This window comes from Panthera leo, chromosome A2, assembly GCF_018350215.1.
Source record: "Panthera leo isolate Ple1 chromosome A2, P.leo_Ple1_pat1.1, whole genome shotgun sequence".
Classification (NCBI taxonomy): Eukaryota; Metazoa; Chordata; class Mammalia; order Carnivora; family Felidae; genus Panthera; species Panthera leo.
Genome location: NC_056680.1, coordinates 120,776,944 through 120,803,707, shown reverse-complemented (window position 1 = coordinate 120,803,707; position 26,764 = coordinate 120,776,944). Strand labels below are relative to the sequence as shown.

The 26,764-nt window shown below is 46.8% G+C and overlaps 2 protein-coding genes across 2 annotated transcripts in view; one reads left to right on the top strand and one right to left on the bottom strand.

Moving 5' to 3' along the window:
* Positions 1 to 2,632, top strand: part of CRHR2 (corticotropin releasing hormone receptor 2) — a 30,237-nt gene extending 27,605 nt beyond the window's left edge. Inside the window, exons 11-12 of the mRNA XM_042921455.1 lie at positions 41 to 82; positions 1,505 to 2,632. Of these exons, the coding sequence (XP_042777389.1) occupies positions 41 to 82; positions 1,505 to 1,645 (183 nt within the window). The 3' untranslated portion in view covers positions 1,646 to 2,632. The remainder of the gene's footprint in view (positions 1 to 40; positions 83 to 1,504) is intronic.
* Positions 2,633 to 17,894: 15,262 nt separating this feature from the next.
* Positions 17,895 to 26,764, bottom strand: part of GARS1 (glycyl-tRNA synthetase 1) — a 44,903-nt gene continuing 36,033 nt past the window's right edge. The window contains exons 13-17 of the mRNA XM_042921441.1: positions 25,692 to 25,777; positions 23,805 to 23,914; positions 20,659 to 20,752; positions 19,788 to 19,978; positions 17,895 to 18,186 (exon numbers count right to left, since the gene is read on the bottom strand). Of these exons, the coding sequence (XP_042777375.1) occupies positions 18,061 to 18,186; positions 19,788 to 19,978; positions 20,659 to 20,752; positions 23,805 to 23,914; positions 25,692 to 25,777 (607 nt within the window). The 3' untranslated portion in view covers positions 17,895 to 18,060. The remainder of the gene's footprint in view (positions 18,187 to 19,787; positions 19,979 to 20,658; positions 20,753 to 23,804; positions 23,915 to 25,691; positions 25,778 to 26,764) is intronic.

Genomic DNA, 26,764 nt, shown 5'->3' with positions numbered 1-26,764 from the left:
CACCAAGCAAGTCACTGACGCCTCCCTCCTTCCTTTCCAGGGTTTCTTTGTGTCTGTCTTCTACTGCTTCTTCAATGGAGAGGTAGGAGACCAGGCTCCGGGTTAGTCCTCAGTTCCCACTCTGGTGGAGTAGCCCAGCCTTTTGGAAGTGCCTGGGTCCCTGGCTCTGCCGAGCTCTACCACCCAACTTCGGGAAACGGGAATCCTGCCTGAGGGTCTCAAACCAGTTTAGAAGGCCAACCGTGCTGGCCAGAAACAACACGCCAGCGCTTCACAAATGCACTCGGAGAGCCGGACGAGCAATGAGCAGAGGAGCCCGGGCTGCAGGGGTCCCATAGGAGAGGGAAGCAGAACACAGGTGGACAGGGGAAAGCATTCCGGGAGCGAGTCAGGTGTGAGCCACGCAGCCAGGCCTTTATGGACCCAGGGAGCAGGAAAGACACCAGCACATTCCCCCACCACAGGGAGGACCATACACCCTCAGGCCAGCTCCAGGGAGCGAGGCACCGGGGGCAGCCTGGTTGGTTAGCTCGCAAAGCCCAGAATCTTAGTGTGACCAGCTTGGGAGAGATGCTCACACAGGCCGGTGGTGGTTGAGGACACACGGTGGGTTATGGGGCAAAGACTAGACACAGTCCCCAGGTGCTGAGAGCTTCCAAACAGGAGGAGGGCCAGTGCCATCCTGAGGCACGTCACCTGCCGACGTAGGGGATGACGGTGGGGTGTCTCTGCTCACTTAGGTCTCGGTCGATGAATGCAGACCGCAGACGGCAAAGTCCAGCAGTGGAGACTGGCCGGGGCTGGAGGGCAGGGAGAGAAAGAGCCGTGAAAGCAAACAAACAATGAATGTCTCTGGGGCATTTCTTCTGTCCAGCCGTGTGCTAAGCTAGCATATGGGGAACACGATCCATTGTGCAGAAAAATTCTTACCGTGCAAATGAGAATAATACGGCATCAGCGACGGTCAGGTTTTGAAACGAATAGAACCGTTGGCTCTCCATCTCAGCAGCACATGCTGTCAGTGAGGTAGGGTCTGTCAGCAGGTGGAGGAGGTTGGAGGAAGGACTTTCAGGAGGGAGAGCGATGCTGAGTATGCATGAGGAGCTCACAGTTCGGCAGATGCCCCGGGAGAGCGAGAGGCAGATCTGAGAAGCTGCTGTGGTCCCACCATAGCTATGAGGTGGCAGAGGGATGGGGCAGGGAAGGCAGGGTGTCCCAAGGAAGAGTGGGGGCTGGGAGCTTCTCCAGGAGAGGGATGAGGCCAGAGGGCCCTGGTCAGTGCAGAGGAGGGGAGAGGCGCCAAGGCTGAGATTCCAAGGCCAACAGGGGCTTCAGGGGGAGGACCTGCCTTTGGAACCAGCCAGTGCCTGGGTGTGAGGGTGGCGGTCAGAAGGGGGCCCCACCTCCCTTGAAGGGCCCTGCGAGGGGCAGGGGGCAGGGGAGAAGACTCTGGGTCCCAGGACTGGCCCCCGCAGGCCCGGCTAAGCCTCTGCCTCTCCCGCAGGTGCGCTCGGCCGTGAGAAAGAGGTGGCACCGCTGGCAAGACCACCACTCCCTCCGAGTGCCCGTGGCCCGGGCCACGTCCATCCCCACGTCACCCACACGGATCAGCTTCCACAGCATCAAGCAGACGGCTGCCGTGTGACCCCTCCGCCACCCCACTCGCCCATCACTCCACCTTAGGGACAGCTTCCCCATCCTTGTCTGGCGCCTGTCTCTGGGTTCACCTTGCTGCGCGGGCCCTGGTGGGGGTGGAAGGGAGAGAAGAGACCAGCCCGGCCAGCTGGAGAGAGGCTGTGCGGCAGGTGGCCTGAGAGGCTCTCAGGAGCCAGGGCCAGCCGGGCCAGAAGTGTCAGTGCAGAGGGAGCAGAAGGGAGTCACAGGGACCAGCCCCCCCCTCCCCACAGAGGAGCAGTTTACAAGTCTTCAGGCATTTGCCCACACCAGCCTCTCACTGCATCCTCACCGTAGCCCCATTCACAGATGAGGAAACTGAGGCCCCGAGCCAGGAGGGGCCTGCCCAAGTCCTACAGCTAGTTCTCAGCAGAGCCGGGGGTCCTCACTGCCCCCTTCAATGCGGTTGGCCCTCCTTGCCTTCTGCCTCCATGCTCAGTGCTGCCCTCTGCGGTTGAGGGTGGTGGTCACAGCAATAGGAAGTAAAGGATTAATTTGGCTTCATCCCAGGGGCTCTCACCTACCCCCCACCCCAGACCAGGTCATCTCTCTGCCCCTCCCCAGCCATGCTCCTGTCCCTGGGGTCCTAGGAAGGATGCTGCTTCCTGTCTTGGGAGACCTCTTCTCCACAGGCTCGGGACCTTGGGGAGGGACTTGTGGGGAGGAAGACACAGTTAGGGCAGCCATACACTGTTAGGCCAACCAAAAGGTGTAGTGCAGGACAAGGGAGGAGGAGGCTGCCCCCCACTCCTCCACCAGGGCAAGGAGTAGGACTGGAATATCAGAAACCAAAGTGGGTCTTTGATGATCAGAACCAATCTCCCAACCCCCACCTCAGACTGGGCTTCATTTCAGCCTGCCTTTCAGAAACCACGTCTCTGCTCTCTGCAAAATAAACCATGCCTCTGTGGAAACAGCCTCCCCTCAGGTCAAGTCAACCAGGCATGCGAAGGGGTGCTGTGGCCAAGGATGGGGGGCTGGATCCATTCTCGTTTGCAGAGCCCATGGCCCTGGCCTAGGGCTGGTTCTCCATCTCTGACCTGTGTGTCTGCAGGTCTGTCCATTATCATTCCCCGGGACAGTGTCTGCCCCTCCTCCCCAACTAAGGGCAGTTTAATTCAGCACAGAGGACCGGTGCAATTCACACAGCAGGCCGCAGCCCGTCCCAAAGGCCAGTGTCCTGAAATCCAGAGGCAAGTGTAGACAAGGCCCCACATGGGGCCCCACATGGAAACAACCATGAGGGAGTTTCCAGGAGACGGTGGGAGTGGAAGGGACTGAGGAGCCATCAGGCCAGGATTCAAAAGGGCTTTTGCTCTAGGAATACCCCCAGAACATTTTTTTTTGTAATCCGGTATCCCATCTTGCGTGTTTTTAAGTTGACATCTAAAATTTCTACATACATTTTCAAATGTGCAAGAGAGAGTGATATCTGGCATTTGGCAAATATTCACATTTTAACACAAACCTGCCACAACACTTTAAAATACATCGTTCAGAATCCCAACACAACAGTGATTTAATAACCACCCTCACCTGTTTAAAAAAACATGCTAACCAGCTAACTCTCCCTCAACAGCAAAAAATTTTACATTGTTCCTTTTCACTTTGAACTTGTATCTTCATTCCATTTCCCCTATGGAATTTTCTAGTAATGCAGTATTTTTACGGTTGAAAGTCTTTCTTTGCTCACCTTATCATACTTCTCTGCCACAAAATATGTTTATAAATTGAAATAGAGATATTTAATTTTCTGCGACCGAAATCTGTAAGTTTTTTGAAAACGTCTTCCAGATTGAGTTGTTACCACTATTTTTCATATAAGATATAGTATGCAATTGAATCACACAACACAGACACTAAACGTTTTTGTAAGTCGATGTTAAACCTCAAAAGGGAAATGTATTGGAAACACATCTTAATGGAATGGATAGGCATTTCATCGTTCATGAATCCGTGGGTGAATGTTTATTGCCAGAACGAATCAGGACTTGGCATCTTTTCTTTTTTCTTTTCTTCATTTTTATACCCCCACACGCAGAGAAGCCTTTGCACATAAATAAGTAGAGGTCACGCACTTCTCTGAACTCCCCAGATGGATGCCAAAAACTGCATCGCGATCTATCATCAAAAATTATGTGTCAGCCACTTGATTAAGTCCTCTTTAAATCTGGCTAAAAAAAAAGAAAACCATCAGCCTTCCCCAAGGGCTTGGCTACGCAGGGGCATCTGGGAGCTGCTTGGCCCTTGGGCTGAGCCAGGAGAGGTTAACCGCTGGCCAACGCACCTGAGTGCTATGCAGCAAAGTCCACTATGCTATGCAGGCCACGAAGTGCCTGTTGGGGTGTGAGCCTGTAGACGGCAACGATGCCGGCAGGCATGGCAGGTGTGGAGCATCTGTGGGGTGGGAGGTGGAAGGTGAGCTGACATTTCCCTGCTGGGAGGGTCTGTGGGGGAGGTGCTACCCGCGGCCTGAAGCCTCCAGACCCCCGGTTTCCCGTGGAGGAGGCTAACTAGCAGTAGGAAAGAAAATGGACAGAGCAGAATGAAGGCTCACAGAAACTGACCACCAACACGTGGGGGTCCGTAGCCAGAGACACACAGAGGTGCGCAGATGTGGAGGCAAACACTCCTGGGGCCACACAGGGAGGCCCAGAGGGACCTGGAGAGACCCCTGGAGACACGCACGGGTGCACCCAGACACTAGATACACACGCGCCCATCCGTCTGTCACTCCCCATTTCCTGGACACCACCCTGTGCCACGTATGGAAATAACACCACTAATAACGCGAGGTTCCTGCTTCAAGAAACTCAGCATCTAGTTGGGAAGAAACAGCTCCCAAACGCTACAAGGTAAAAAGCAGAAGAAAGGATCTGTGCTCTGTGTCCCCGCCTGGCTGGATCCCTGGTGTCCACGTCCACATCCACGTGCTGTGGTGAGGGGAGAAGAGGGTCGGGTCCGAGGACTGAAAACAAGTCAGGTTCTGCGGCCGGCCCTTTCCTCAGCTCCCTATTTTTTCCATCTCTCTGAGCCCACACCCATGGTGGCCCCAAGCCAGACAAGGTTTGGGGCACACAAGAACCTCGGATGCCCTCCCCTACTCCTTTCCCTTCTCCCACTGTCCGGGGAAACCGGGACTGCCACAGCGGGCACTGAGGCAGCTGGGTGGGAAGGGGGCTGTAGCACAATAGGTTCCCCTTCACGTGTCTGAGGCTGATGCAGGGTATGTCTGGGGCTGCAAGGCCCAAGGGAATCCTTTCCTAGCGTGACGCTTCAGCCGGGGTCAGGGAGAAGTCTGTGGAAAAGAGCCTGGCCAGGGGCCCACAGCTCTGAGAACACGCCTGGGTGGCTCAAGGGAACCGACTGGGTTGCTCTTTGAGAAGAGACTTTGGGAACCTCTATTTCCAGATGGGGTGGAATCTGGGAATCTGCACATTAACAAGCCCCCCAGGCGTTTCTGTTGCTGTCTGGCGTGGGAGCCGTGGAAGAAGGAAACGTCTCGTCTCCTTTTTCCAACACGCACACATGTACCACTTTGGAAAGGTGAGTGACCTCGCCTGCCTTTCTAGAAGCCTTTAGGGGAAGGCAGTTGTAGCAGGAGGGAAAGAAGCAGGTACGGAACACGTAAATTTTCCCATCAATATGCTTAGTATGATTTCCAGGCTTTGCCCCCTGAGATGCCACTAAACTTCTTGAGGGAGCCACCCCACCTAGAGAAGTCAGTTAGCAGGGGGAATGGGCGGAGAGCGCCCTGAGATCACTGCCCCGTGTTGACTGAGTTTCCCCAGATTTTGTCGGCAGGGATTTCTTTGCTCAGAGCTTGAGGCCCTCCCACAGAGCTGGAGCATGCTTCCCCCACCACAGAACCACCACGGTGGACTCCATCTGGCAAATCCCGTCCATCCTACAGGACTCAGCCCCAAGAGCCTCCCTTCCAGGAAGCTGTCCTACCAGTGTCAGTCAGACAAGGCCCCTCTAGGAGCTCCCAGGGCAATCCTTGCCAGGCTCCGCCACCAGGCTGGGAACTGCTTCAAGGCATGTGCCATTACTTATGCCCACAGCAAGAACTCTGCACACAGGAGGAGCTCTAGAAATATTCATTGAATAAACTGGCCTTTCGTATTTGCTAGTAACTCACAGGCCAGCGTTCAGTGCCAGCAGGACAGACCAAAGACACAAAGAATCCCAGAGATCTATGAGCTTTGAAAGGGGGAAAAAATCCATTCTCCGGCTCCATATCTCCCCTCACCACCAGAACCGGAGGAGCCAGGCCCAGACTGCAGGCATCCCCCTCTCCGCATGCAGGCAGGAAATTGGAAGAGCACGCCCACATCCTTCCAAGACTCGCCTGCAGGTGTCCATCCATCAGTCTCAGGCTGAGGGGCGCCCAGGCCTTGATGGGCCCTGACTTCCTACAGGGTAGAGTTGGGCCGACCACACCTGTGCCCCACCCGTCTAGGGCTGTGCCTGCTGTCCTGTGCTGTAGGAGCCGAAGCAGCTCTCCCAAGCACACGTCCTGGCTTAGAGGATTAACTGTACGATCGCTCTGCTGAAACCCCACATTGGTCTGAGTACGCAGCACGGGCCACACATGCTGCCTGGAGAAATGAAGGAAGAAAGCCAGGGCCACAGAAAGTCCGGAATGTTAGCTACTGCACTTTGGAAAAACAACCCGCGCAAAGGGTCCTTCCAAGGCAAAGCCCCGTATCTGGTCTTGCTGGGCACGTGAGTGAGCAGGAAGGGGCAGGGGGAGCTGATCCTGGCTCCGGAAGAAAATGGACTCTGCTTCTGCTGTGAAAACAAGACAGTAGTTAATTGTGCTTCATAATCAGATCTGCGGGGCACCGAGCAAGGCCTCCTCTGGCTCGCTGAGGCCCAACCGCGTGCAATGAACAGGCCAGCATCACGCATCCCCACGGAGGCCCCTCTGCCCAAGAAGACAGGGAAATCCTAAGACTTGTCTTTTCTTCCTGCTTCTCCCCAGTTCTGGTCTCCACGTCCCCTGGAGAAGACTGGTGGTGGACCTACGAGGAGCCCTGCAGATGCCCCCTTTCCTTATTCTTCCTGCTTGGCCTAAATATCTTACCCTTTCGGGGCTTTCCAAAGCATGCACTATGGAGTCTGTGCCTCTCGTTCCTCTCTGTTCCTCCCCCGGCCCTGTGGCTCCAAATCTATCTCAGTCCTCAGTTTGAAACAGATTCTTGGCTGCCCCCACCCCCTTAACGTTGCACACCTAAATGCTAAGGTCTTTATAATGCGGGAGTGTGGGGCGCCTGGGTGGCTCAGTCAGTTGGGCATCCGACTTCGGCTCAGGTCATGATCTCGCGGTCCGTGAGTTCGAGCCCCGCGTCGGGCTCTGTGCTGACAGCTCGGAGCCTGGAGCCTGTTTCAGATTCTGGGTTTCCCTCTCTCTCTGACCCTCCCCTGTTCATGCTCTGTCTCTCTCTGTCTCAAAAATAAATAAATGTTAAAAAAAATAAAAAATTAAAAAAAAAAAATAATAATGCGGGAGTGTGGAGTGTGAAGGTCCAGAAAGAATTCTTGAAACATTTCCCAGTGAAAAAAGGTGCTTTTATTATAGCACCGGGACAGGACCTACGGGGCCACACTGCACTTGTGATTACAAGGAGTGACTGATTCTACTCTTTTTAGTTAGTGGGGGCGAAGCATAAGTGAGTCTCTAAGGAACTCGTGTATGTTGAAGGTGAGGTCTACAGGACCTTGAAGGTCTGGCTATTGTCAAGATAAGGTTACCCTTCATTAACTGGTAAATCTAGACGTTAGTCATCAGACCCTTTAAGAATGTCATGTTCTGCGTGTCTCAGATGTGCAACAGTGGGCCACAAGTTGTAAGATGATTTATTCTTAGTCATATTTTTCCCACCTTTGTTTTTCTCAACATTTACAACTGAAGGAATGAGGGGGAAAAGGCCCTTCCTTGGAATTGTAATGGATTCTTTTTCCTACCTAGAAAAAATAGGGGCACCTGGGTGGCTCAGTCGGTTAAGCGTCGGACTTTTGGTTTCACCTCGGGTCATGAACTCGTGGTTTGTGAGTTCGAGGCCCGCGTCAGGATCTGTGCTGACAGTGTGGGGCCCACTTGGGATTCTCTCTCTCCCTCTCTCTGCCCTTTCCCCACTCGCTCTGTCTCTCTCTCTCTCAAAATACATAAACTTGAAAAAATTAAAAAGAAAAATATAAACGTATAAAATGTACAAATACTGTGCATTAAATAGTGCACAAAATTTCTACAGAAATCCTCAAAAGAACCACAGACCCATGTTTAAATGCCCGCGACCTCAAGATAAAATAAAAACGCTCTCATGTAGCTAATTGAAGAGTTTGCTACATCGGCGGTGCTCAAACCTGCCTGTGTGTTAGAAGCACGGGGCGTTCTGCGTCACACAGGTTTCTGAGCCCACTCCAGACGTCCTGGAACATGACCCCAGGAGGTGTGAATTCACACTTTTAACAGGCTCCAGGAGTGCTTCTCACACAGAAAGGCCCTGGGAGCCACCAGCCCACAAGCCCCTTCTCCCTGGCACACAAGACCCTTGGCTCCCTGTGTCTCCCACCGTGACCACCTCACCCCTGCGAAGCACGGCTCTGCCTTCCCTGCCCCACCCCCTGTACGAAGGTTGGGTCTCCAGTAGGTCATGACGGGCACGAGGGCAGGGCCTTGTCTGCCCCAGCCCTGAATTGCCAGGATCCAGGAAATGTCAGCGTTCCAAGAGAGACTTCATTTGAACAAAGGGTTCCAAAAGCACACATCTGAAAACCACTGAATTTACACAATCCTAGTCCCTTGGACTCTCAACTCGTGGTGCCCAGGATAGGAAGTAGTTTTCTAAGTGAGATTGCTGGAGGCAACTTCTACCAAAGCTCAGTGGAATCAAACTAGACGGTGCACAAATTAGTACACGTAGCAGGTCCGGATGTATCAGTGCGCTGAATTTGGAGGGAGAAAGGAAAGAAGTGAACACCACCTGCCTCTCTGCATGGCAGACTGGACTACATGTTTTTCCAGGTACTTTCTCACTTAATCTTTTAAAATCCTGCAATATTGAAAAACTCATCTTACAAAGAAAAAAAAAAAATGCTAGCTACTATGAGCTACCACTTCCTTTCAGAGAGTCTAACCCGGGCCTGGAACTCTTGTCCCTAAAAGATCTTGAAGTCTTACAGTTTTTCTACCTGGAACCTCTTCTCAGAGTCTACAAGTTGTACAAGAATTTTTTAATCTACTGCTTTCATTTTAGTTATAACCTTTAAAAGCTAGTGATACACTTACAAATTTAGTAATCATCTTAAAAGTAATCATCTTAAAAGAATATTTTACCTTAAAATGCCCTTTTCACGGTGTCAGTTGAAAGACAGGTTAATAACACAAAACACTGGGGGCCCCTGGGTGGCTCAGTCCGTTAAGCATCCAACTCTGGGATCTCAGCCCACGTCTTGATCTCCGGGTCGTGAGTTCAAGCCCCACATTGGGTTCCGTGCTGAGCATAAACCCTACTTCAAACAAAACAAAACAAAACATTAGCTAAAGTTCCTCAAACCAGGGATTCCCTAACGTATTCCATGGGGGGGTTGAGATTTTGTTTCCACTACAAAAATCACTATAACACACTAACTTTGTGACCCTGCCTTGGTACTAACTACTCCGTGACTGCAGGGCTCTTACAAAGTTATGTATGTACGTCAGGGGGTAGACATTCCGAAGTTAGCCAGTTTTGACATCAAAATACTGAATGTGGGGGCGCCTCGGTGGCTCAGTTGGTTAAGCGGCTGACTTCGGCTCAGGTCATGATCTCGTGGTCCGTGAGTTCGAGCCCCACGTCGGGCTCTGTGCTGACAGCTCAGAGCCTGGAGCCTGTTTCAGATTCTGTGTCTCCCTCTCGCTGACCCTCCCCTGTTCATGCTCTGTCTCTCTCGGTCTCAAAAATAAATAAAACGTTAAAAAATTTAAAAAAAAAAATAATGTGGGAGCTGCCCTGAAGAATATTCATTCATCAACCATTCAAATATTTTTTGAGCAGCCACCCAATGCTAGGCTCTCCTCTGGGCATAACGGGCACATAGCCATGAAGAAAACAGACCCAGATCCCAGACCTCACAGAACTTACTTTCTGACCAGGAGAGGGAAAATTAAACAAGATAAGGAAGTAAAATGTGCTATAAAGTGTTAATCACTACGGAGGAAAAAGAAGACAGGGAAGGGGATATAAAGCGTGCTTGGGTCTGAACGTGAAGGGAGGAGGGTTTGGCTGGAGGTTGAAACTGTCAGTGAAATGGCTAGGGAGGCCTCGCTGGGGTGACTGCTGAATAGTCTTGAGGGTTGGGAGGTACTCATGAGCATCTGGGTCCTGGAGGGAAGCATTGTAGACAGGCGGAAAAGTGAATGCCAAGGTCCTGCTTCTGGGTGTGTTGGGGCAACAGGAAAGAGGTGTGTGTGTCTGTGTGTGTGTGTGTGTGTGTGTGTGTGATGGGAAGGAAGATGGGGGAGATCATGCAGGTGTTATTCTTGAGAAGAAAAGCCACTGAATTTGAACTTTTAGGATGAATGGGGTCACTTCAGCCGCTGTGTAGAAAATACACTGCAAGGGGCGCCTGGGTGGCTCAGTCGGTTAAGTGTCCAACTCTTGATTTTGGCTCAGGTCATGATCTCATGGCTTCGTGTGCGAGCGCTATGCACTGACCTCACAGAACCTGCTTGGAATTCTCCCGCTCTCTCTGCCCCTCCCCCAAGTCACGCTCTGTTTCTCTCAAAGTAAATTAATTAAAAAAAAAAAAGAAAGAAAAGAAAATAGATTGTGAGGTAGAGTGCAGATGAGAGTCTTGCATTAAACCAGTGGGGAGATGGTGGTGGCCAGATTCAGAATACCAGTAAGGACAGAGTTGATGGCCTGGAAGAGGCATGTAAGAGAAGGAGCAGTCAGGACTGGCATTGAGGAGCAGTTACTAACCAAGAAGTCAGGTTCACAAGCCTGCTTAGGAATTCTTTTCAGAAAATGGAAAGTCTGGTCTCGATTTGTTTATATATTTTTTTATTTATTTTTTAAAGAGAGAGACACAGAGAGCATGAGAGGGAGAGGTGCAGAGAGAGGGAGACAGAGAATCCCAAGCAATCTGTGTGCTGTCAGCACAGAGCCCGATGCAGGACTCAGACTCACGAACTGTGAGATCGTGACCTGAGCTGAGCTCAAGAGTCGGATGCTTAACTGACTGAGCCACCCAGAAGCCCCAGGTCTCGATCTTTAAAAGAATGCTAATAAGGATTTTTTTTTTAAAGCTTGTCAGTGTTTTTTTCCTTTCCTACAATCTCGCTGTGTTTCATCTATCAACTTGCACTCAGATGTAGAACAGTGGGTTTTGATGACCAAAAAAAGGCTTTAATTAGCCTAAGTTATTTTAGGTAGCATAACTACTTTTGCATTGTTAGTGATTGAGTTTTAAGACATAACAAATGCAGATACTGTCTGGAAAAATTCTACTGTTATGCCCAGAATTCGTGATCCCCAAAGACCACCAGGGAGCCGAGTCCGATGCAAAAAGCAAAGAGCCTTTATTCGAGCTAGCTCGAGCTCAGTCGCCTACCTGCACCAAAGCAGCGGTGAGATACCGGAGAGAGAGAGCGAGTTTCAAAAGCACAAAGGTTTTATAGGGATCATGGCCTTAGCCGATTGGCTGGGGAAGGGTCGTGGCCTCAGCCGATTGCCTGCCAAAGTGTGGTCCCAGATCAGCAATTATCAGCGTCACCTGGAACTTGTTAAAAATGCAAATGTTGGGCTTGGTGGTCACAGGCCCACTGAATCAGAGACTCTGGGGGTGGGGCTCAGCAATCCATGTTTGAACAAGTCTTCCAGGAGATTCTGATGCACCTGAAGTTTAAGAACCACTATGTCTGAGGTTAACATATTTGGCCTCAGTGTATACAGAACGTTTCTCACTGGCCACCTATTAACCATTGGCTGTCAGCCTTGCTGTGCTATATAAATACCTAGCACCAAACACCATCCCCAGAGACTCTGATTTAACTGGTTTGGGGAGGGGTAAAATGCTCCCAGGTCTTTCTAAGCCTGGACAGGGTTGAGGGCTCCTGCCTCTGACCCCTACCTGAGAGAAGCCCTCCCTTTTCTACTCACACTTTCCATGCCTCTCACACTCGCCTTCCTCCCACCTCAGACTTCCAAAGTATCCATCAATCGGTAGCCTGCTTTCTTAGAAAACATAAGTTACTCAAGGGGAGGATGCGTGGTCTGAGGTTTGAGCGGGAACTTCTTTCTGCGGCCATGTCGGGGACATAGTCACTAGTCAGCCGGCCTAGGTCTGCTCTTTCACTACATGGGCTCACTTCTGCACCAAGTCCAGAATATTACAAGAGGAAGCAGACAGCTTTGGCCCCCAAAGCCAGAAGGGCTCTCTCTTCCCAGCCTCATGCTCATGAAGCTTCAGTTAGGTTCAGGCTCAGGCTGTGGCTTGGAACAGAGGCATAGAGGGTCATCACATCTAGATTCTGGAAGGGTCGGGACTAGAATGCACTGTGTCCAGTACAGCCCCACCCACCCGCATCCTGCAAGCCTGTGGCTCCATGGGATCACTCAGGGAAACTGAAAACCCACAGCACGCTTGCCCCCTACCCGGCCCCGCTTGTCTAATTGTCTCATTGGGTGCAAGGTCCTTATAAATTCACCTTCTCAAAAGAAAGCCCTTTCGGAGGAGCAATGGGTCCAGCGTTCACATGGTAAGAGAGTTCACAATGATAGATGGTCGGGTAAATACCAAAAGGAAGCACAATCCCCTCTGAGGGGTTCCAAAACGCTCATCTTGACTACATTGTCCCTGCTCCGAACACACCCATTACAGAGTCTGGGCTCCTCAGGGTAGATGGACGTTTGCCAATTTAAACAGACCCCTTTCTCTGTGAAATCCAAATGCACATGACCAGGACGGATGCGTCTCAAGCCAGTCCTGCCTGTCATTCTGCGATCTCCTCTCTAGCCAGCTTGGAGGGGCCTTAGATTTAAAACTCAAGCCAGAAATGGCTCTCATTGGCCTTCTTCACTAAACACGAGAGCCAGCCACCCCACTGGGCCCAACACAGGTTCATCTCTACCTAAAGCTCTGCTGGCGGAGGCCTGCTTCCTTTTTTTTAAACGAGGACATGAAGTATCTGTAATGGTGAAGGCTTGTCAGCTTTAGATTATACAAACCGCCCACGGTAACACTACCTGTGTGCAGGGTGAGAGCCCGATTCCCACGTGGGTGTGAGAATTCAGGCCCAGGACAGGAACTTTCCCCTCAACCAGCTCTGATGGCAAACTTCAAGGAGTGAGGGGGAGGGAGAGACACACATTCGGCTGTCTCACGAGCAGGCTAAGTAAAAACTGACTCATTCTGCTCAACCGGCTTCCAGAAAAGGAAATAACCCCCGAGGACAGCAGCAAAAGGACCAAGTGACTCAAGTGACAACTGACCTCTCCGCTCTCCAAACAAGGGCCCTACTTCATGGTTCCTTTTATAATACTTCCCTCAGCACCCATCACAGCACTGTGCGTCACACAGCTGTGCACAGGTTTGTGCCCTTGCTAACTGCCTGGGCCACTGACTCAGTTCTGACATGAGCCCTGACCCAAGCAAAACAATCTTAAACAGTTTCCCAAATGGTACCTAAATGGTTTGGGTAAATCCAGGTATCGAGGCAAACAGGAGTGTTCTGAAAGAAGTTCCTGATGCCAAGTAAAAACTGTATGTTCTTTTGGGCAAATATCCCCAAACGGGCTAATGTTGAACAGCAAACAAGAGGTAAAAGCAGGAAGACGAGCAAGTGCCAGATCAGAGAGAGAAGAAAGGGGAAGGAGAGGAGAGGGGAGAGGAGGCGGGGGGAGGGGGAAGGGAGAGGAAGGGAGGGAAGGACAGATGGGGAAAAAATTCTCTAGCTAGGGCATTAAGCGGTCAGTGGTTGAGGACGGAAAGTGAGGTGCACGGACACAGGAAATAGCGGTTCTGTAGCACACAGCGAGCCTACGAATAGTCTTCTCGCACCTTCTCTCATCTTCTTCTCTAGTGTAAGCAACACCTTCCTCCAAGCAAGACCTACAGACAGTTCTCTTAAGGTAAGTCACGATGATAGAATAGACTTAACCTGGCTGGAAGCATCTTTCACCAACTCCCAAGTGTGGCACTGGAAGGAAAGGTCTTGAGTTCTAGGTCTCAAGGTCTCTAGTTCTAGGTCTCTAGGTCTTGCAAGGTTATATGCAAGTAAGCATGTTCTGAGAGCAATAAACTATTTAAACGTTGTAATAAGTGACTGAGTACAGCTCCGGTGCAGTTAGGAGAGTGGCCGGGACAGGAAGGAAAGTTCGTAGGCTTCTCCAGAAGCCCTGTCCCTCACAGACGTGCAAGCCCATCCAGTGAGCCACAAAACCAACTCCAGGATTCTAAGACCCTGATCGAGCTGGCTCTCAGCTCAAGATCAGCCATTTTGATTGCATTTACCTCTTGAGCCTCCCCGTGTTCCTGCTGCTGTCGGAGAACATGTGGATTTCCTCACTGAGGTTGAATATCCTGAAACATTTCTTTAAAGGCGAGATTTTCTTAGACACTTCAAGACACTCTTTCTCAAGTGATCTTCATCTGTAGTCACGAAAGAAAGTAGCGAAACCCAGGTGGCAGCATGCTGTGACATGATCACGTACGTTGAACTTGGTTCAAAATTGGTTCTGCCCTCAATTAGCTGAGTGAACCTGAAAAGGTTTAGCTTTCTTTTCCTTTTATGTGAAAGGACATTAATTAAATACTTATTATATGGATGAGAAGACTGAACACACAGGGACCCTCTTTGAACACCACCTGGCACATGGTAGGTACCCTACAAAAGTGCCTTTCTCTCTGGAAATCCTGTTACAAGTTCACAGAAGCCTCTGGACAGAATCAGAGCAGGCGGGCAAATGGGACAGAAGGGGGGAGTTCAGCCCCCAACACAAGATGCTCGGGGTTTGTGACAGCACATTTAGAGACACCTCAGTGGAGTGGAAAAAAACAACACCCATGAAATTCATCTTTTCTGGAAACTTTGGTGTTGACTTGACCCCTATTGTCAGAAGAAACCCTTCATTCAGAAGACCTTCCCAGGTTTGGAGGCGGGAGTTCTCAGGCTCTTTATGGCTTGAGCTGAAGCATCCATTACAGCAGTGGCTCTCCTAAGATGATTTCAAAATAATATTGGTATGTAGGCCCCACACTGGAGAAACTTATTAAGTTGGTTTGAAGGGGACAGAGACATGGGCATTTTTTTTTAAAGCTCCTGTGATTCTAATGTGCAGCTGGGGTTAACACCTTTCATTGCTGCAACAGATTTAAAAAGATATCCTTTACCATGGCTAGGAAGATACACCATCCAGCTGGGAGAACAGCATGTCACAAACACAAGAGGGCAGGGCCACAGGCTGCTTCTCTCCAGCAATTCTTGTCGAAGCTCCCAGATTGTATCCCAATTTCCGGAAGAGAACTTAATTCCATCCACATGATTTTAACACAATTACTGCTCAGAAGCAGCCCAATAAGCAAGAATTATTGAAGAGGCAATAAAGTGAATTTTGAGGCACAGCAAAATTATTCATCCGTTCACTTACTGAATCAACTAAATTTCTTTGTGGTGTTGGCCCAATGCCAAATTAGAAGCTGCCGTTAAACAGACTATCAGCAAAGATGCCGGTGCAAGTTTCTTTAATGCGAGCAATGCTATCAAAACCTCTCCATCGTAGCCCCAACCAAGAGATACAGAGTAATCGTTTTTCCTGGTGACAGAAGGTTAAGTGCAACTGTATCCAGAGAGAATTTGGATTTACTTCCAGGGCATCCAGTTCTCTCATGAATAGACTCCATCGGCTAAGACAGTTGGTACCATTCCCCTAAGTTTATACTGGTTCAGGGAAACATATTAAAGGGCCCAAATGAATCTATTTCAAGTGATTTATTGAACAAGATAATTTTCCAAGCTGTTGTCACAGAAAGCCATTTGACATCTGACATCTCTAGCACCATCTCACCCAATTAGTAAGATCATTTCTGTATTTTTATGACGTGGCAATGAATTCCTTTTCCGGAACATCCATCTGTATTCCATATTTTACTATTATGAGCTGTTAAGCCGTATTAAGGCTCTGGGCTCCTGCAGAAGTCGGGCACAGGCCACTTCTCCGGACTTAACTCATTGTATTCAAATGCCCTCAAATCCAATCTGTTTCAAAGAAACTACTGCATTCTTATGTACATTCCGTGAAAAACAGTCCAAATCTGACGCTTCTTCTCCATCACTGTTTTTGGAGAAAGTGATGAGCGAGAGTAACTTCTCTGGGAGACGGTACTATTGATCTAGCCCTTGTCGAACTAGCCCACAGTCTAATACATATAAATATATAAATAATGAAAAGGCCTCACAGCACAGCCACCCGGAAAGAACGGGCTTTAAATACACATTGAGCCGGAACCGAAGAGGGGTATGTCGCGTGCGTGTGCACACACAAAACTCTCATGTGTGAAGAGCCCCTTCTGCTTGTGCTCAGAATCAAGTATATATGGCACAAACAGAACCAGCGAGCTCTGCCACTGGCCCACCGGCCCCACTCAGGTCATCAGTCGCTTCAGAGACCGTGTGTGTTCTCTCAGGAGAAATCATGCACTGCCCTGGGCGGGGGAGGGGGGGGGGCGGTACAGAGAAAGGGAGGGCTCCCAGAATTAGTATCCAGCAGCTGAACTCATGACAGATGTATTTGCCAATGAAAAGTGAAAAGAGCTTTACTTCTAATCCCTTTATGATCCAAAGTAGGCAGATCCCACTATGGATTACATGTATCTTTACTATTAATGAGCTCGTAACAACGTCTGAGGTGGTGATGACCGACTATGGAGGTACTCGCTGTAAAAGAAGTCCGTGAGAAAAAGGAAAGACAACCCCCAGTCCCAACATAAGACTATGCACCAAGTCAAGAGCTATATTATAAGAGTATGAGGTGAAAGAAATCCCTAGAAAATGGATACTCAGTTTATTCAAAATCTAGTTCCTTGATGCTTAATGAAAGCACCAGGCAGGAGAGAAATAAGCTTCAGTAAAAGGCTTTCTTCCCAAGAGGTTTGCTTAAAAATTCAAGACTCATCCAAAGTCTATTCACTGAATACCTACTACGCACAGTACTGTGGTAGGCATCATCAGAGAGGAGAGAAAAATGAGAGAATCTCCGGGGGGGGGATGGGGGGTGGTGGAGATCCACTACTTCAATTGTTCTTCACACCCAAGGCCAAGGCAACATTCTGGAGATCACCCCGCCCCCGCCCTATACTGTCTGAGAGGAGGCTGAGACACTAGACAAAGTCCTAACCCTGGGAAGAGTTGTTCAAATTCACACATCCTTGAATATCTTCCTGACAAATAAATATATGTGTTCTGAGTGTTCTATGCAAAAACATAACATGAGTAAAGTCCCTCAAAAGCTGAGCCCAAACCACCCAGCTGGAATCATCACCGGGATGGTGAAGAATGCCAAGTCAGGCACGAGGGGTGGGGCTCCTTCAGCATCAGGGGTTCGACGAGAAGCCAAGTACAAGCACGCCTTAAAATAGCAGGTTTCTGCCAACGTGTTCCCTCCCGGAGACCTAGCAGAGCGTCATCCTCTGTCCGCAGAGCATCATGGTTGGCACCCTGCACCCCCACAGCAGCAGGTGCCTCCCCCCACCGCCCCTGCCGCCCCTCCCCACCTCGGCTTCTCCTCGTCGTTGTTCCAGCTGCTTAGGGAATGCTGTCTCTCTAGCGCAATGCATCGCTTTCTCAGAAAAAGAGAAAGAGTAGGAACAGCAAATCTAGAGAGACAGAAAGTAGACAAGTGGTTGCTTGGGGCTGGGAATGAACTGTGATGCTAAGTGCACATGTAACTTCTTTCTGGAGTGATGGAGATGTTCTAAAACTGGACTGCAGCGATGGCTGCACAACTCTAAAATACACTAAATAAACGTCACTGAATTGGACACTTAAAACTGGTGCGTTTTATGGTATGTAACTTTTACCCCAATATGGCCGTTAATTGAAAAACATGTATCAACTGTGTTTAACATTAAGCATGAGCATGTCTACGCAACGGTGGGAAAAACAGCTCTACTGAAAGTGGGAAAAACAGCTCTACTGAAAGTGCAGAAACATGAGCAAATGGATTACAAGTTTGTTCAGAATTCCTTCGACTTTAATTGTGGGGTAAGGTCAGGCAGCCACTGAGGATAAAATGCAGTCCCCGGGAGCAAATGCGATGCTGTTTGTCAAGTGGACGTGAGAAGAGCTTTTTTTTTTTTTTTTCAATTAGGGCAAGTGGTCAGAAGTCTCCAAAACTGTCGTCATTCCTCGATTGTTTCTTTTTTACCAGTCTCTTGCCCTTCAAAGACAGGATACCTGGCCTCCACATCGGCCCACGTGATGCTGCCATTGGCCAGATCGCAGACCACACTGGGCAGTTCAGAGACCTGCAGTAACAGGAAGGAGAATTCCAAGAATCAACCGACTTGATTAGACTGTCAGAAAGAAAATTCACCCTGAACTCAGGAGAGCCAAATCAGTGTCTAACTAATGACAAGGTCCCTCTACAAACTGGTCCCCACAGAATGTTTTTCGTCACTCTCACGGAAGCCTCCTTAACTATACTGACTTCTCTGCCGGGCCTGCGTTCATGCTTTTCCTCCCAGCCCGGAATGTCTACCGGCTCCCCCTGGATAACTCAATCCTCCCCCAGAGCCCTTCCTAATTACTCTAAATTTGTGTCACCTGAAGCTACTCCAGGTGTTAAATTTAACCCTAAGAAGAGGAGCTCGTCAAGGAACACGAATGAGCGGAGACTGGCAAACTGGAGAGCCCCAACCAAGGGGGCCAGCTGTTCTTCAGCCATAACCAAACACTGGCTACCACACGGCAGAAGTTCCTAAACTGAACATGCATCAGAATCATCCAGACCGTTGGAACAGTCGTGCCCACCCTCTATCCATCTCCAACCTCCCACCCCACCCTTCTGTTTCAGTGGGTCTGGGGTGAAGATTTTGCTTATTTAACAAAATCCCAGGTGATGTGAAGGCTGCTGGTCCAGGCACCCCATTCTGAGAATCGCTATCAGATGGGAATGTAGGTCCAGAGTAGCCAGAACTGGTTTTGTAAAAAGACAAACCAGAAATGCAGGACTTACAACTTAGACTATAAACTCCTGTGGAAAAAAGCAGCCTTTTACTTTTGTTTTCCCTAATTAACTCTCTGTAGCAAGCTGAGCACACAATACGTACTCTAAATAAAACCTCTGCTAAAAATTAATAAAGGAGTCAGGCAGTTGTCAAAGTGGCTGTTCTTTCCTTCCCCTTTCATACTTTTCCTATTATCCCTATCATCCCTCCTCATTAAGTAAAATTACTGAACCATTATTGGCTGTTTTGAATAGATTAACAGGAAAAGTTTAGACATACACAGGTATACATTTATAAAGAGATATAAAGATAAAATGTCTAAGCACCCCCCCTCCGCCCAAGCCTGCCAATAAAACTATGGAAACAACCACTTGGGATCATACTTCTCTTGCCCAAATAAACAAACAACTACATAAAAGCAAACTGCTGGAGAATGAGCCCAGAGTGAGCCAAATGGTTATAAAATATTAGATAACTGTTAGCGGTATTTTCATAATTAAACCAAGGGGATTTGTGAATCTGTGCTCTGATATAAGCCTATGATTAAAATTCAAATGAAAGAAAAGAGGAGGGGGGGCATAAATACAACAAAATCCAGCTCAAATCAGAAGGCACCAGTACACATTTCTAAGACTAAAATGCCTGGGCGCTTGGGTGGCTGAGTCAGTTAAGTGTCTGACTTCAACTCAAGTCGTGATCTCACGGTTCATGGGTTTGAGACCCGCATTGGGCTCTGGGCTGATAGCTCAGAGCCTGGAGACTGCTTCAGATTCTGTGTCTCCTTCCCTCTCTGCCCCTCCTCCACTCACACTCTGTGTGTCTTTCTCTCTCAAAAATAAATAAACATTAAAAAAATTAAAAAAAAAAAAAAAAAAAAAGCCAAAGAGAAGGCCAGCCACCTCTGCTCTAATCTGCCGCATGGAGTCTCGGTCCCGCAGAGTTGCCGTGTGAGGGGTCTTGTTCACCGTATCGAAGTCGATGGTGATGCCAAAAGCCACACCAATCTCATCAGTCCTGGCATAACGTCTTCCAATAGACCCAGAGGAGTCGTCTACTTTGTGAGAGACGCCGTTCCTGGTCAGGGCTTCCGCTGTCCAAGATACAGTAAATTAAAGATAAAAAATGGAGAAAGTCCCAATATCAACTAAATATCGTCATACAAGCTCAGGAAACTTATAAAAGGAACCGAGACAAGAGAGCAATAAGTAACAGTTGCAAAAGAAAGAAAAATCCCCCAAGTTTCCTAGGTGGCTTGCTGGAGCCCAACCCCTCAGTCCTACCTACATCTCACACAGCTGCAGGGCAACAAGTATCCAATCAAAAGCCAAGGCCAGGAGGCCCCGTCCAGACTCCACCACCTCTACTTGTACAACCCCAAGCAGCTCAGTGAACTCTTCCCATTTCCCAACTCTCAAATAAGTGGACCGCCAGAGGACCAGGAGGAGCCCTTTCAGTGCTATGGGTCCAGTGGATGCAGACCCCCTCGGGTTGTTAACACTCACTAGGAGCCCCTGATGGAGGGAGCAGCACTGAGGTCAAGAAGAGAAGCAAGGATATTTCAAATCTGACACTTGGATCCTACCCTAACTCAAATGCTAGGAGAAAACGTCCTGAACAAGCATACATCTCTTAGAAGTAAGAGCAGAGGCTAAAATCACTTAGATGTGTTCTTTATTCGACATGTATTTTTACTGAAAACAAGATACACTTCCTAAAACTGAGTCTACTTGACAGCGTTCTCCTGGAGATTACCCGATTAGGTTTGCTTACATAATTCCTTGACAAATGGCATGAACTCCTGGTTTTGGCTCAGTGGCAGGACCGAACATTTGAATGGAGCTACGACAGCAGGGAAACTGAAGAACTACATGGTTTAAAAAGAAGAACATCCAAATACATTAGTTTATAAACATTACGGTCCAAACTTCATTATCAAAATACCAGAAAACATGACATGAAAAACAGTGTGACAAAAGACAGAAAACAAGATAGAACCAGAAGGATCTGGTTTGCAGCTCTGAATTCGAACCGCCTTAGTGAGCTCTGGATCTTGGTTTCTTCATCTAAAAAGCACCTGTCTACCATCTGCTCTGTTTACTTCATAGGTCCGTTATAAAAAGCTGAATGACGTGAAGCATCCAGAAAGCTACCATAGGGGCACCTGGGGGGCTCAGTCGGTTAAGCATCTGACTCTGGATTTTGGCTCAGGTCATGATCTCACGGTTCCTAAGTTCAAGCCCCACATCAGTGCAGAGCCTGCTGGAAGATTCTCTCTCCCTCTCTCTCTGCCCCTCCTCCCCTCATGCGTATGCATGCTCTCTCTCTCTCTCTCTCAAAATTAAAAAATAAAATAAAAAACAGAAAGCTACTATATAAGATGGTTATTTTTTGGTACCACATAAAAGCCTTACTTCTTTCTGTGGAACTTCCCTCTAAATCATCAAATAGTAAATAGTGCCAAAACACAAGATCCAATTCTGTCCTTTAAAAAATTCAGCATAGCCAAAGGATCTATGAGTCTTAGTGACCAAGTAAAACAGACAAGCTTAATTACCTCACAAATGTATATCCAAAAGAAACAGTATAAAACAAAAAGAGATGTTTTGTATACCTATAATAAAAAGTACAATCCTCCTAAACTGCTCCTGAAATAGGCTTCAGAGTTACTCAGAAATAAAGAAAGCAAAGATATTTTGTGGAAGGCAAACTAGTCTACCATTTTGAGTTGGAAATAAGAGCTGACCAGTTTTTCAGTAACATTTGTATAAAAGGTCCATGGCAAAGCAAGAATATGGAACGCAGAATGAATAGGTTCCACAAAAATAAATGACATGGGTTCCAGCTAAGTCCCTCAAAAGCCTATTTAAATGCTAAGCAACTGTGACTATCCCGCTGTAAGTAAACCCTAGACTCCATGGCTGCCCAAATCCTAGAACATTCGCATTCCACTTGTCTTCTTTTTTTTTTCCTGGAAGAGAGACAGGGCAGAAGTGATTGAGGAGCAGAGAGAGAGAGGAGTAGAGAGAGACTCACACGAAGGGCAGAGAGAGAGGAAGAGAGAGAGAAGCAGGGCTAGAACTCACAAACTGTGAGATCATGACCTAAGCTGAAGTCAGATGTTTAACCAACTGAGCCACCCAGGTGCCCCTCTTCTCAATCTCTCTCTCTCTTTTTAATGTTTATTGATTTATTTTGAGAGAGAGAGAGAGAGAGAGAGAACGAGCAAAGGAGGGGCAGAGAAAGAGAGGGAAAGAAAGAATCCCAAGCAGGCTCCGAGCTCAGTGTGAAGCCTGATGTGGGGCTCGCTCTCACGACCGTGAGATCATGACTTGGGCCAAAATCAAGAGTCGGATGCTTAACCACTGAGCCACCCAGGCACCCCTCCTCGCCTCTATCTTGTGATAATTCTATTTAATGTGAGAGAGAAGCGAGGACCTGCCTTTATAGAAAAATAATTTTTTAAATCTCACTGGCAATGTTTTTATACCAAACTTATAGGAAAATTGATTAAGGGACTATGTGATAATAGTTTAGAAACATTTTTGGCTTCCCAGAACCTACTGAAATTTCTCTTCATGAGGGTACTCTCTATGCCATTCATAAAACATGTCACTAATTTATTCTTGCTTAGCCCTTATGAAATTTCTACTAAAATCCTACTTATATCCGTATTGTTATATTCAAAGGAACAGCTAAAAGACTTTTTTAATCCTTTTATTAGAAAAATAAACAGAAAAGGCTTGCAGCAAACTTGATATCTAAAAAGAACACTTTCCGTATGCTGCCATGCCTCAAGAATAACCGTGCCTTATATTTACATGTCTGGTGTCTAGACTAGGTTCTGTTGAATGAATGAAAAGCTGTTCCTCAAATGTCAGGAAATGAAGACGCAATGAGGGCAGAGAACAAAATAGTAAGTTTATTAGCTGCCTTATTACCAAGAGTATATCAGACTTTTTAAAATACTGGCACCAAGAACTTATCAGTCTATTCTTCAAGGTTAAATGTCCTAAAAAGAACTAGAGAGTTGACGTCTAACGTCACGTACACTCAGCTGCAGAATGGCCATGCAGGTAAGACTGTTTCATTCAGTTAATTTGATATACACGGTCTCTCCACTCTAGCCGGTCTTCTGATTGATTTCCTGGAAATCTGTGCCTATAAATTAAAGGAGTGTAATTTCTGCAGGCAGTAGAGAGGTAAGAAAGGTGAAGGGAGGCAGAATGAAGAGATAAAGTGGAAGGCATGGAGCAGTGATTCAGAAGCATCAGGGTCAAAAGAAAGCTTGTGGGAGTTAATGAAGACTTCTTAGAAACAGTTATCCTTAGCAGTGCTTGAATGCTAGGAGGGCTGTACCGCGGACGTTACTGCCCAATTTACTACCTGTCAATCTCCCGCACTAGAATCGCTTGGGGTTCTTATAAAAAAAATACAGATCCCTAGGTCTCAGATCTGTGAATCAGTATCTCTGGAGGAGAACCTTTACCCCCCAAATCCCCCAATTTTATGCTGTTTGAGAAAGTTCCCTTTAACACTTCACCAGTGCACAGATACAGTTAAGTGGCTTGGCTAAATTCTCTGAGCTGTCCCCTTCTTCCAAATTTTCTGAAAACATGTACCAGTATCTTCCATTGATGCAACACAGATAGTTCCCCCAAAGTAATATGTTCTGTCTCAGAATAAAGAGCACCAGGCAACTAACACAATGGCATCTAGAATAACCTGCACATCCTAAAGCTCAAGTGAGCTACATAAGAAAGTTTTTTGCTTTGTAAAGAGTTAAGCAAAGAGGAATGTTAACATCACTAAAACATTTAGTAATTAATCAATCATCCAGAGTCTTCTTAATAATGTACCTCAGGAAATTACATTCTCTGACACTGTAAGAGAATAGTGTACTGTACAAGACAACTTACCGTTCTCTGTTCATCTCCCTCACGTACATGGAATGTATGTTCAAATACCGTATACATGATCCTGCCCAGGCCAAAGGAGGGTTCAATTACATTCGGAACAACTTCTTCCACTGCAAACGAGATAGAAATCCAGTAACATTCTCTCAAACCCTGCGTAATGCATTGCAGCTCCTCTCTAAACAAGTCTTATTAGCACTAAAAATATCTATTCTGGATGGATTTGACTGCTCCTGTACATCAGAACAAAAGCAGAACATTCCTTAAAACTATTTGCTGGTAGGAAACATGATGCCTTTAAAGAGTGAAAGTGGAGTGAAAAAGTTTTTCACCAAATTTAGTTGTTTATATGGCAATAAAAATGACACAAGGTACCAGAGTATTCCTTCCACAGTATACCACAGTTGGTAAGCTACGATCAACAGCAGCTACTCCATCATCTGCCTTGCCTTGCCTTGCAGAAAACATTAAAACTCTCAAGCTTTTATAAGACTTTGCTAGAACCAAAGATCTACCACCACAGCTGACAAAACTAACAAAGACAATTCCTACACACAACAAGTATCACATGCTTTTGTGTTTTTATCTTGCTATCTTGATGAGAACTCTTTAAGAAAGTCAAGTTACTGCCATTGTACTTCCAAGGCTCTGGGGTCAAGAGGCCTTCAGAGAAGTTTGCGCAGGAATCTGTTCTCAATCAAAGACATTTACCAGAGGCCCCACATGGGTGAGGCTATACCCGTGGTACACATAGGAAATGTATTCATTACTTACTACTCACAAAGAAAACACTGCTAAGCACTGGGTCTAAGGTAACTGAGCTTAACCTTAGAGAATTTGTTTCAAGGGAAATGAGATAAGTAGAACCAAAAATTCACATATGTGGAGGAAAAGGGAGGCTGTTTCTTTTGTCTGTGATAAAGAGTAAGAGTAACATGGTAGAAATATGACCAAGGTATTTTCTGCCCATCCTTCTGGGTCATCGAAGCAACAGTAAAGTGCAGTTCTGAACCAGCCGCCAGAGTGGTGGCTAAAAAGCCCCAAAGCAAGAAGTATCCCCTGCTTACTCCCATCACTGCTCAGACTGCTTTTATAGCTCACGGAAGCCTGGCTATAGGGCTGGCCAAACACAAATGGAAAAGTAGGCCTCCTCTCTCCATTAGCAGTCCCTTCTCAAATACCCACCTACTACTCTCAGTTTCCAGAAACTTCTACTCAGCCACAATTAACCATAAGCATCCTCTGTATATTCTCCAAAAATCCCAATTCATATAATTTGTTCTATAAAAATAATCATTTCCTTGTCTTTTAAAGAAGCAGGAAAGATCATTAATCTAAATGACTTTTAACAGATTTTGCCACAAAAGACAGGAGGGGTGAGTTCTCTCCTTTGCTTAAGAAACAAAAGGACTTTTCCTTAAAATGAAGGAAAAAAAAAAGATGGTTTTCATCAAAGAGATATTCTTCATATGCATCTCGGGCCATAGGAAATATAAAGGTGGCATTACAAACTATTTTTCAATATTGACACAAATTTTTTAAAAAGGCAAAAGATAATGCCTTAAACATATTCATCAGATTTAGGGTTGTGGCATTAAAGATCTATTTTTCCTCTTCAAATTTTCTGTAAAATGGTTATGTCATAAAACTTAAAGAAACAAAAAAACTTCAAGGATTGTGATGATTTTAAGTTTATTTATTTATTTATTTTGAGAGAGAGAGAATGCTCGTGAAACGGGGGGAAGGGGCAGAGAGAGAATCTGACAGAAGAGCCCAACATGGGACTGGAACTGACGAACCCTGAGATCATGACCTGAGCCAACAAGAGTCAGACGCTTAACTAACTGCGCCACCCAGGCACTCCGTGTTTAATTATTTTAAGAAATTTACCATGTAGTGTTTTCTGGAATCTCTTCACGTTGACCATGTCTTTTGTTAACTGAAATGTTTTCCCCTCAGTTTCAATAGTGAATTCCCTACAAACAAAACACATCTTGCATTAGTGAAATCATGCATCCTTATGCCTTAATTTAAAGGAGTTTTACCAACTGCTATACTGTTTTCATTTTAAGTGTAATACAGCTTGGTCAACTCTCCAGGTAAAATAGGTAAAGCCAAATTTAAAATATTTCATAAGGAATACCAAACTAAGTATTATATTAACAATGGCACCAAATAATATTGTAGGAAGCACCCAAAAATATGACTTGTCTTATAAAATTCCACAAGTGACCCAATGACTAATTCTTTTGTTTTGAGATGAAAATAAAGCCCAAACCAATTTTTTTTTTAAATTCAGTTTTAGAATAATTACAATGAATTTGTCAGAAACAGGCCTGCTGGCAAAAAGACCACTGTTCTCATTATTGTTCCAACTAATGTAAAAGTGACAAGGTTGTCATCTAATAGGAAGTAATTTTAAAATCTCCACACTATTCCAAAATAAACTTTGACACTTCTGTTGGTGAAGATCAGCTTCAAGAAGTTTAATGATTCTGTCTGATATCCCTCCAAAAATCACTGACTTGCATTGTGTTCAGGTCCTGAGATCTGCCCGTTCCATTTCAGGTTATAACAATTTACCTTTACAAAGCACTTCATTGCAGTACCTATATTTCAGCTTAGGAGGTATTTCTCACATTATAACTGGTCTGGATTCATCTTGGCTCACAAGCAGCTCAGTGCCAGGAAAAGAGAGCCCTCGTGTGGTTGTTTTTGGAGCTGTATACTTGGCACATGTTGCACTGTGTGTTTTTGCTAGTCTGTAGCACTGATAATCTCATGCTTTTGAGTGGTTTTCACTGATTTCCTTCATTTTTACCATTTTGTCTGAAGTTTGTTAAGTGCATTAAAATTCCATTACATAAACATTATCATATATTCTCTCTGTGAGTACAGTCTAAGTGTAGAGTAGGTAACAGTTATAAAAAAGCTGAAATTAGCAAAAAGATACCCATTACGTA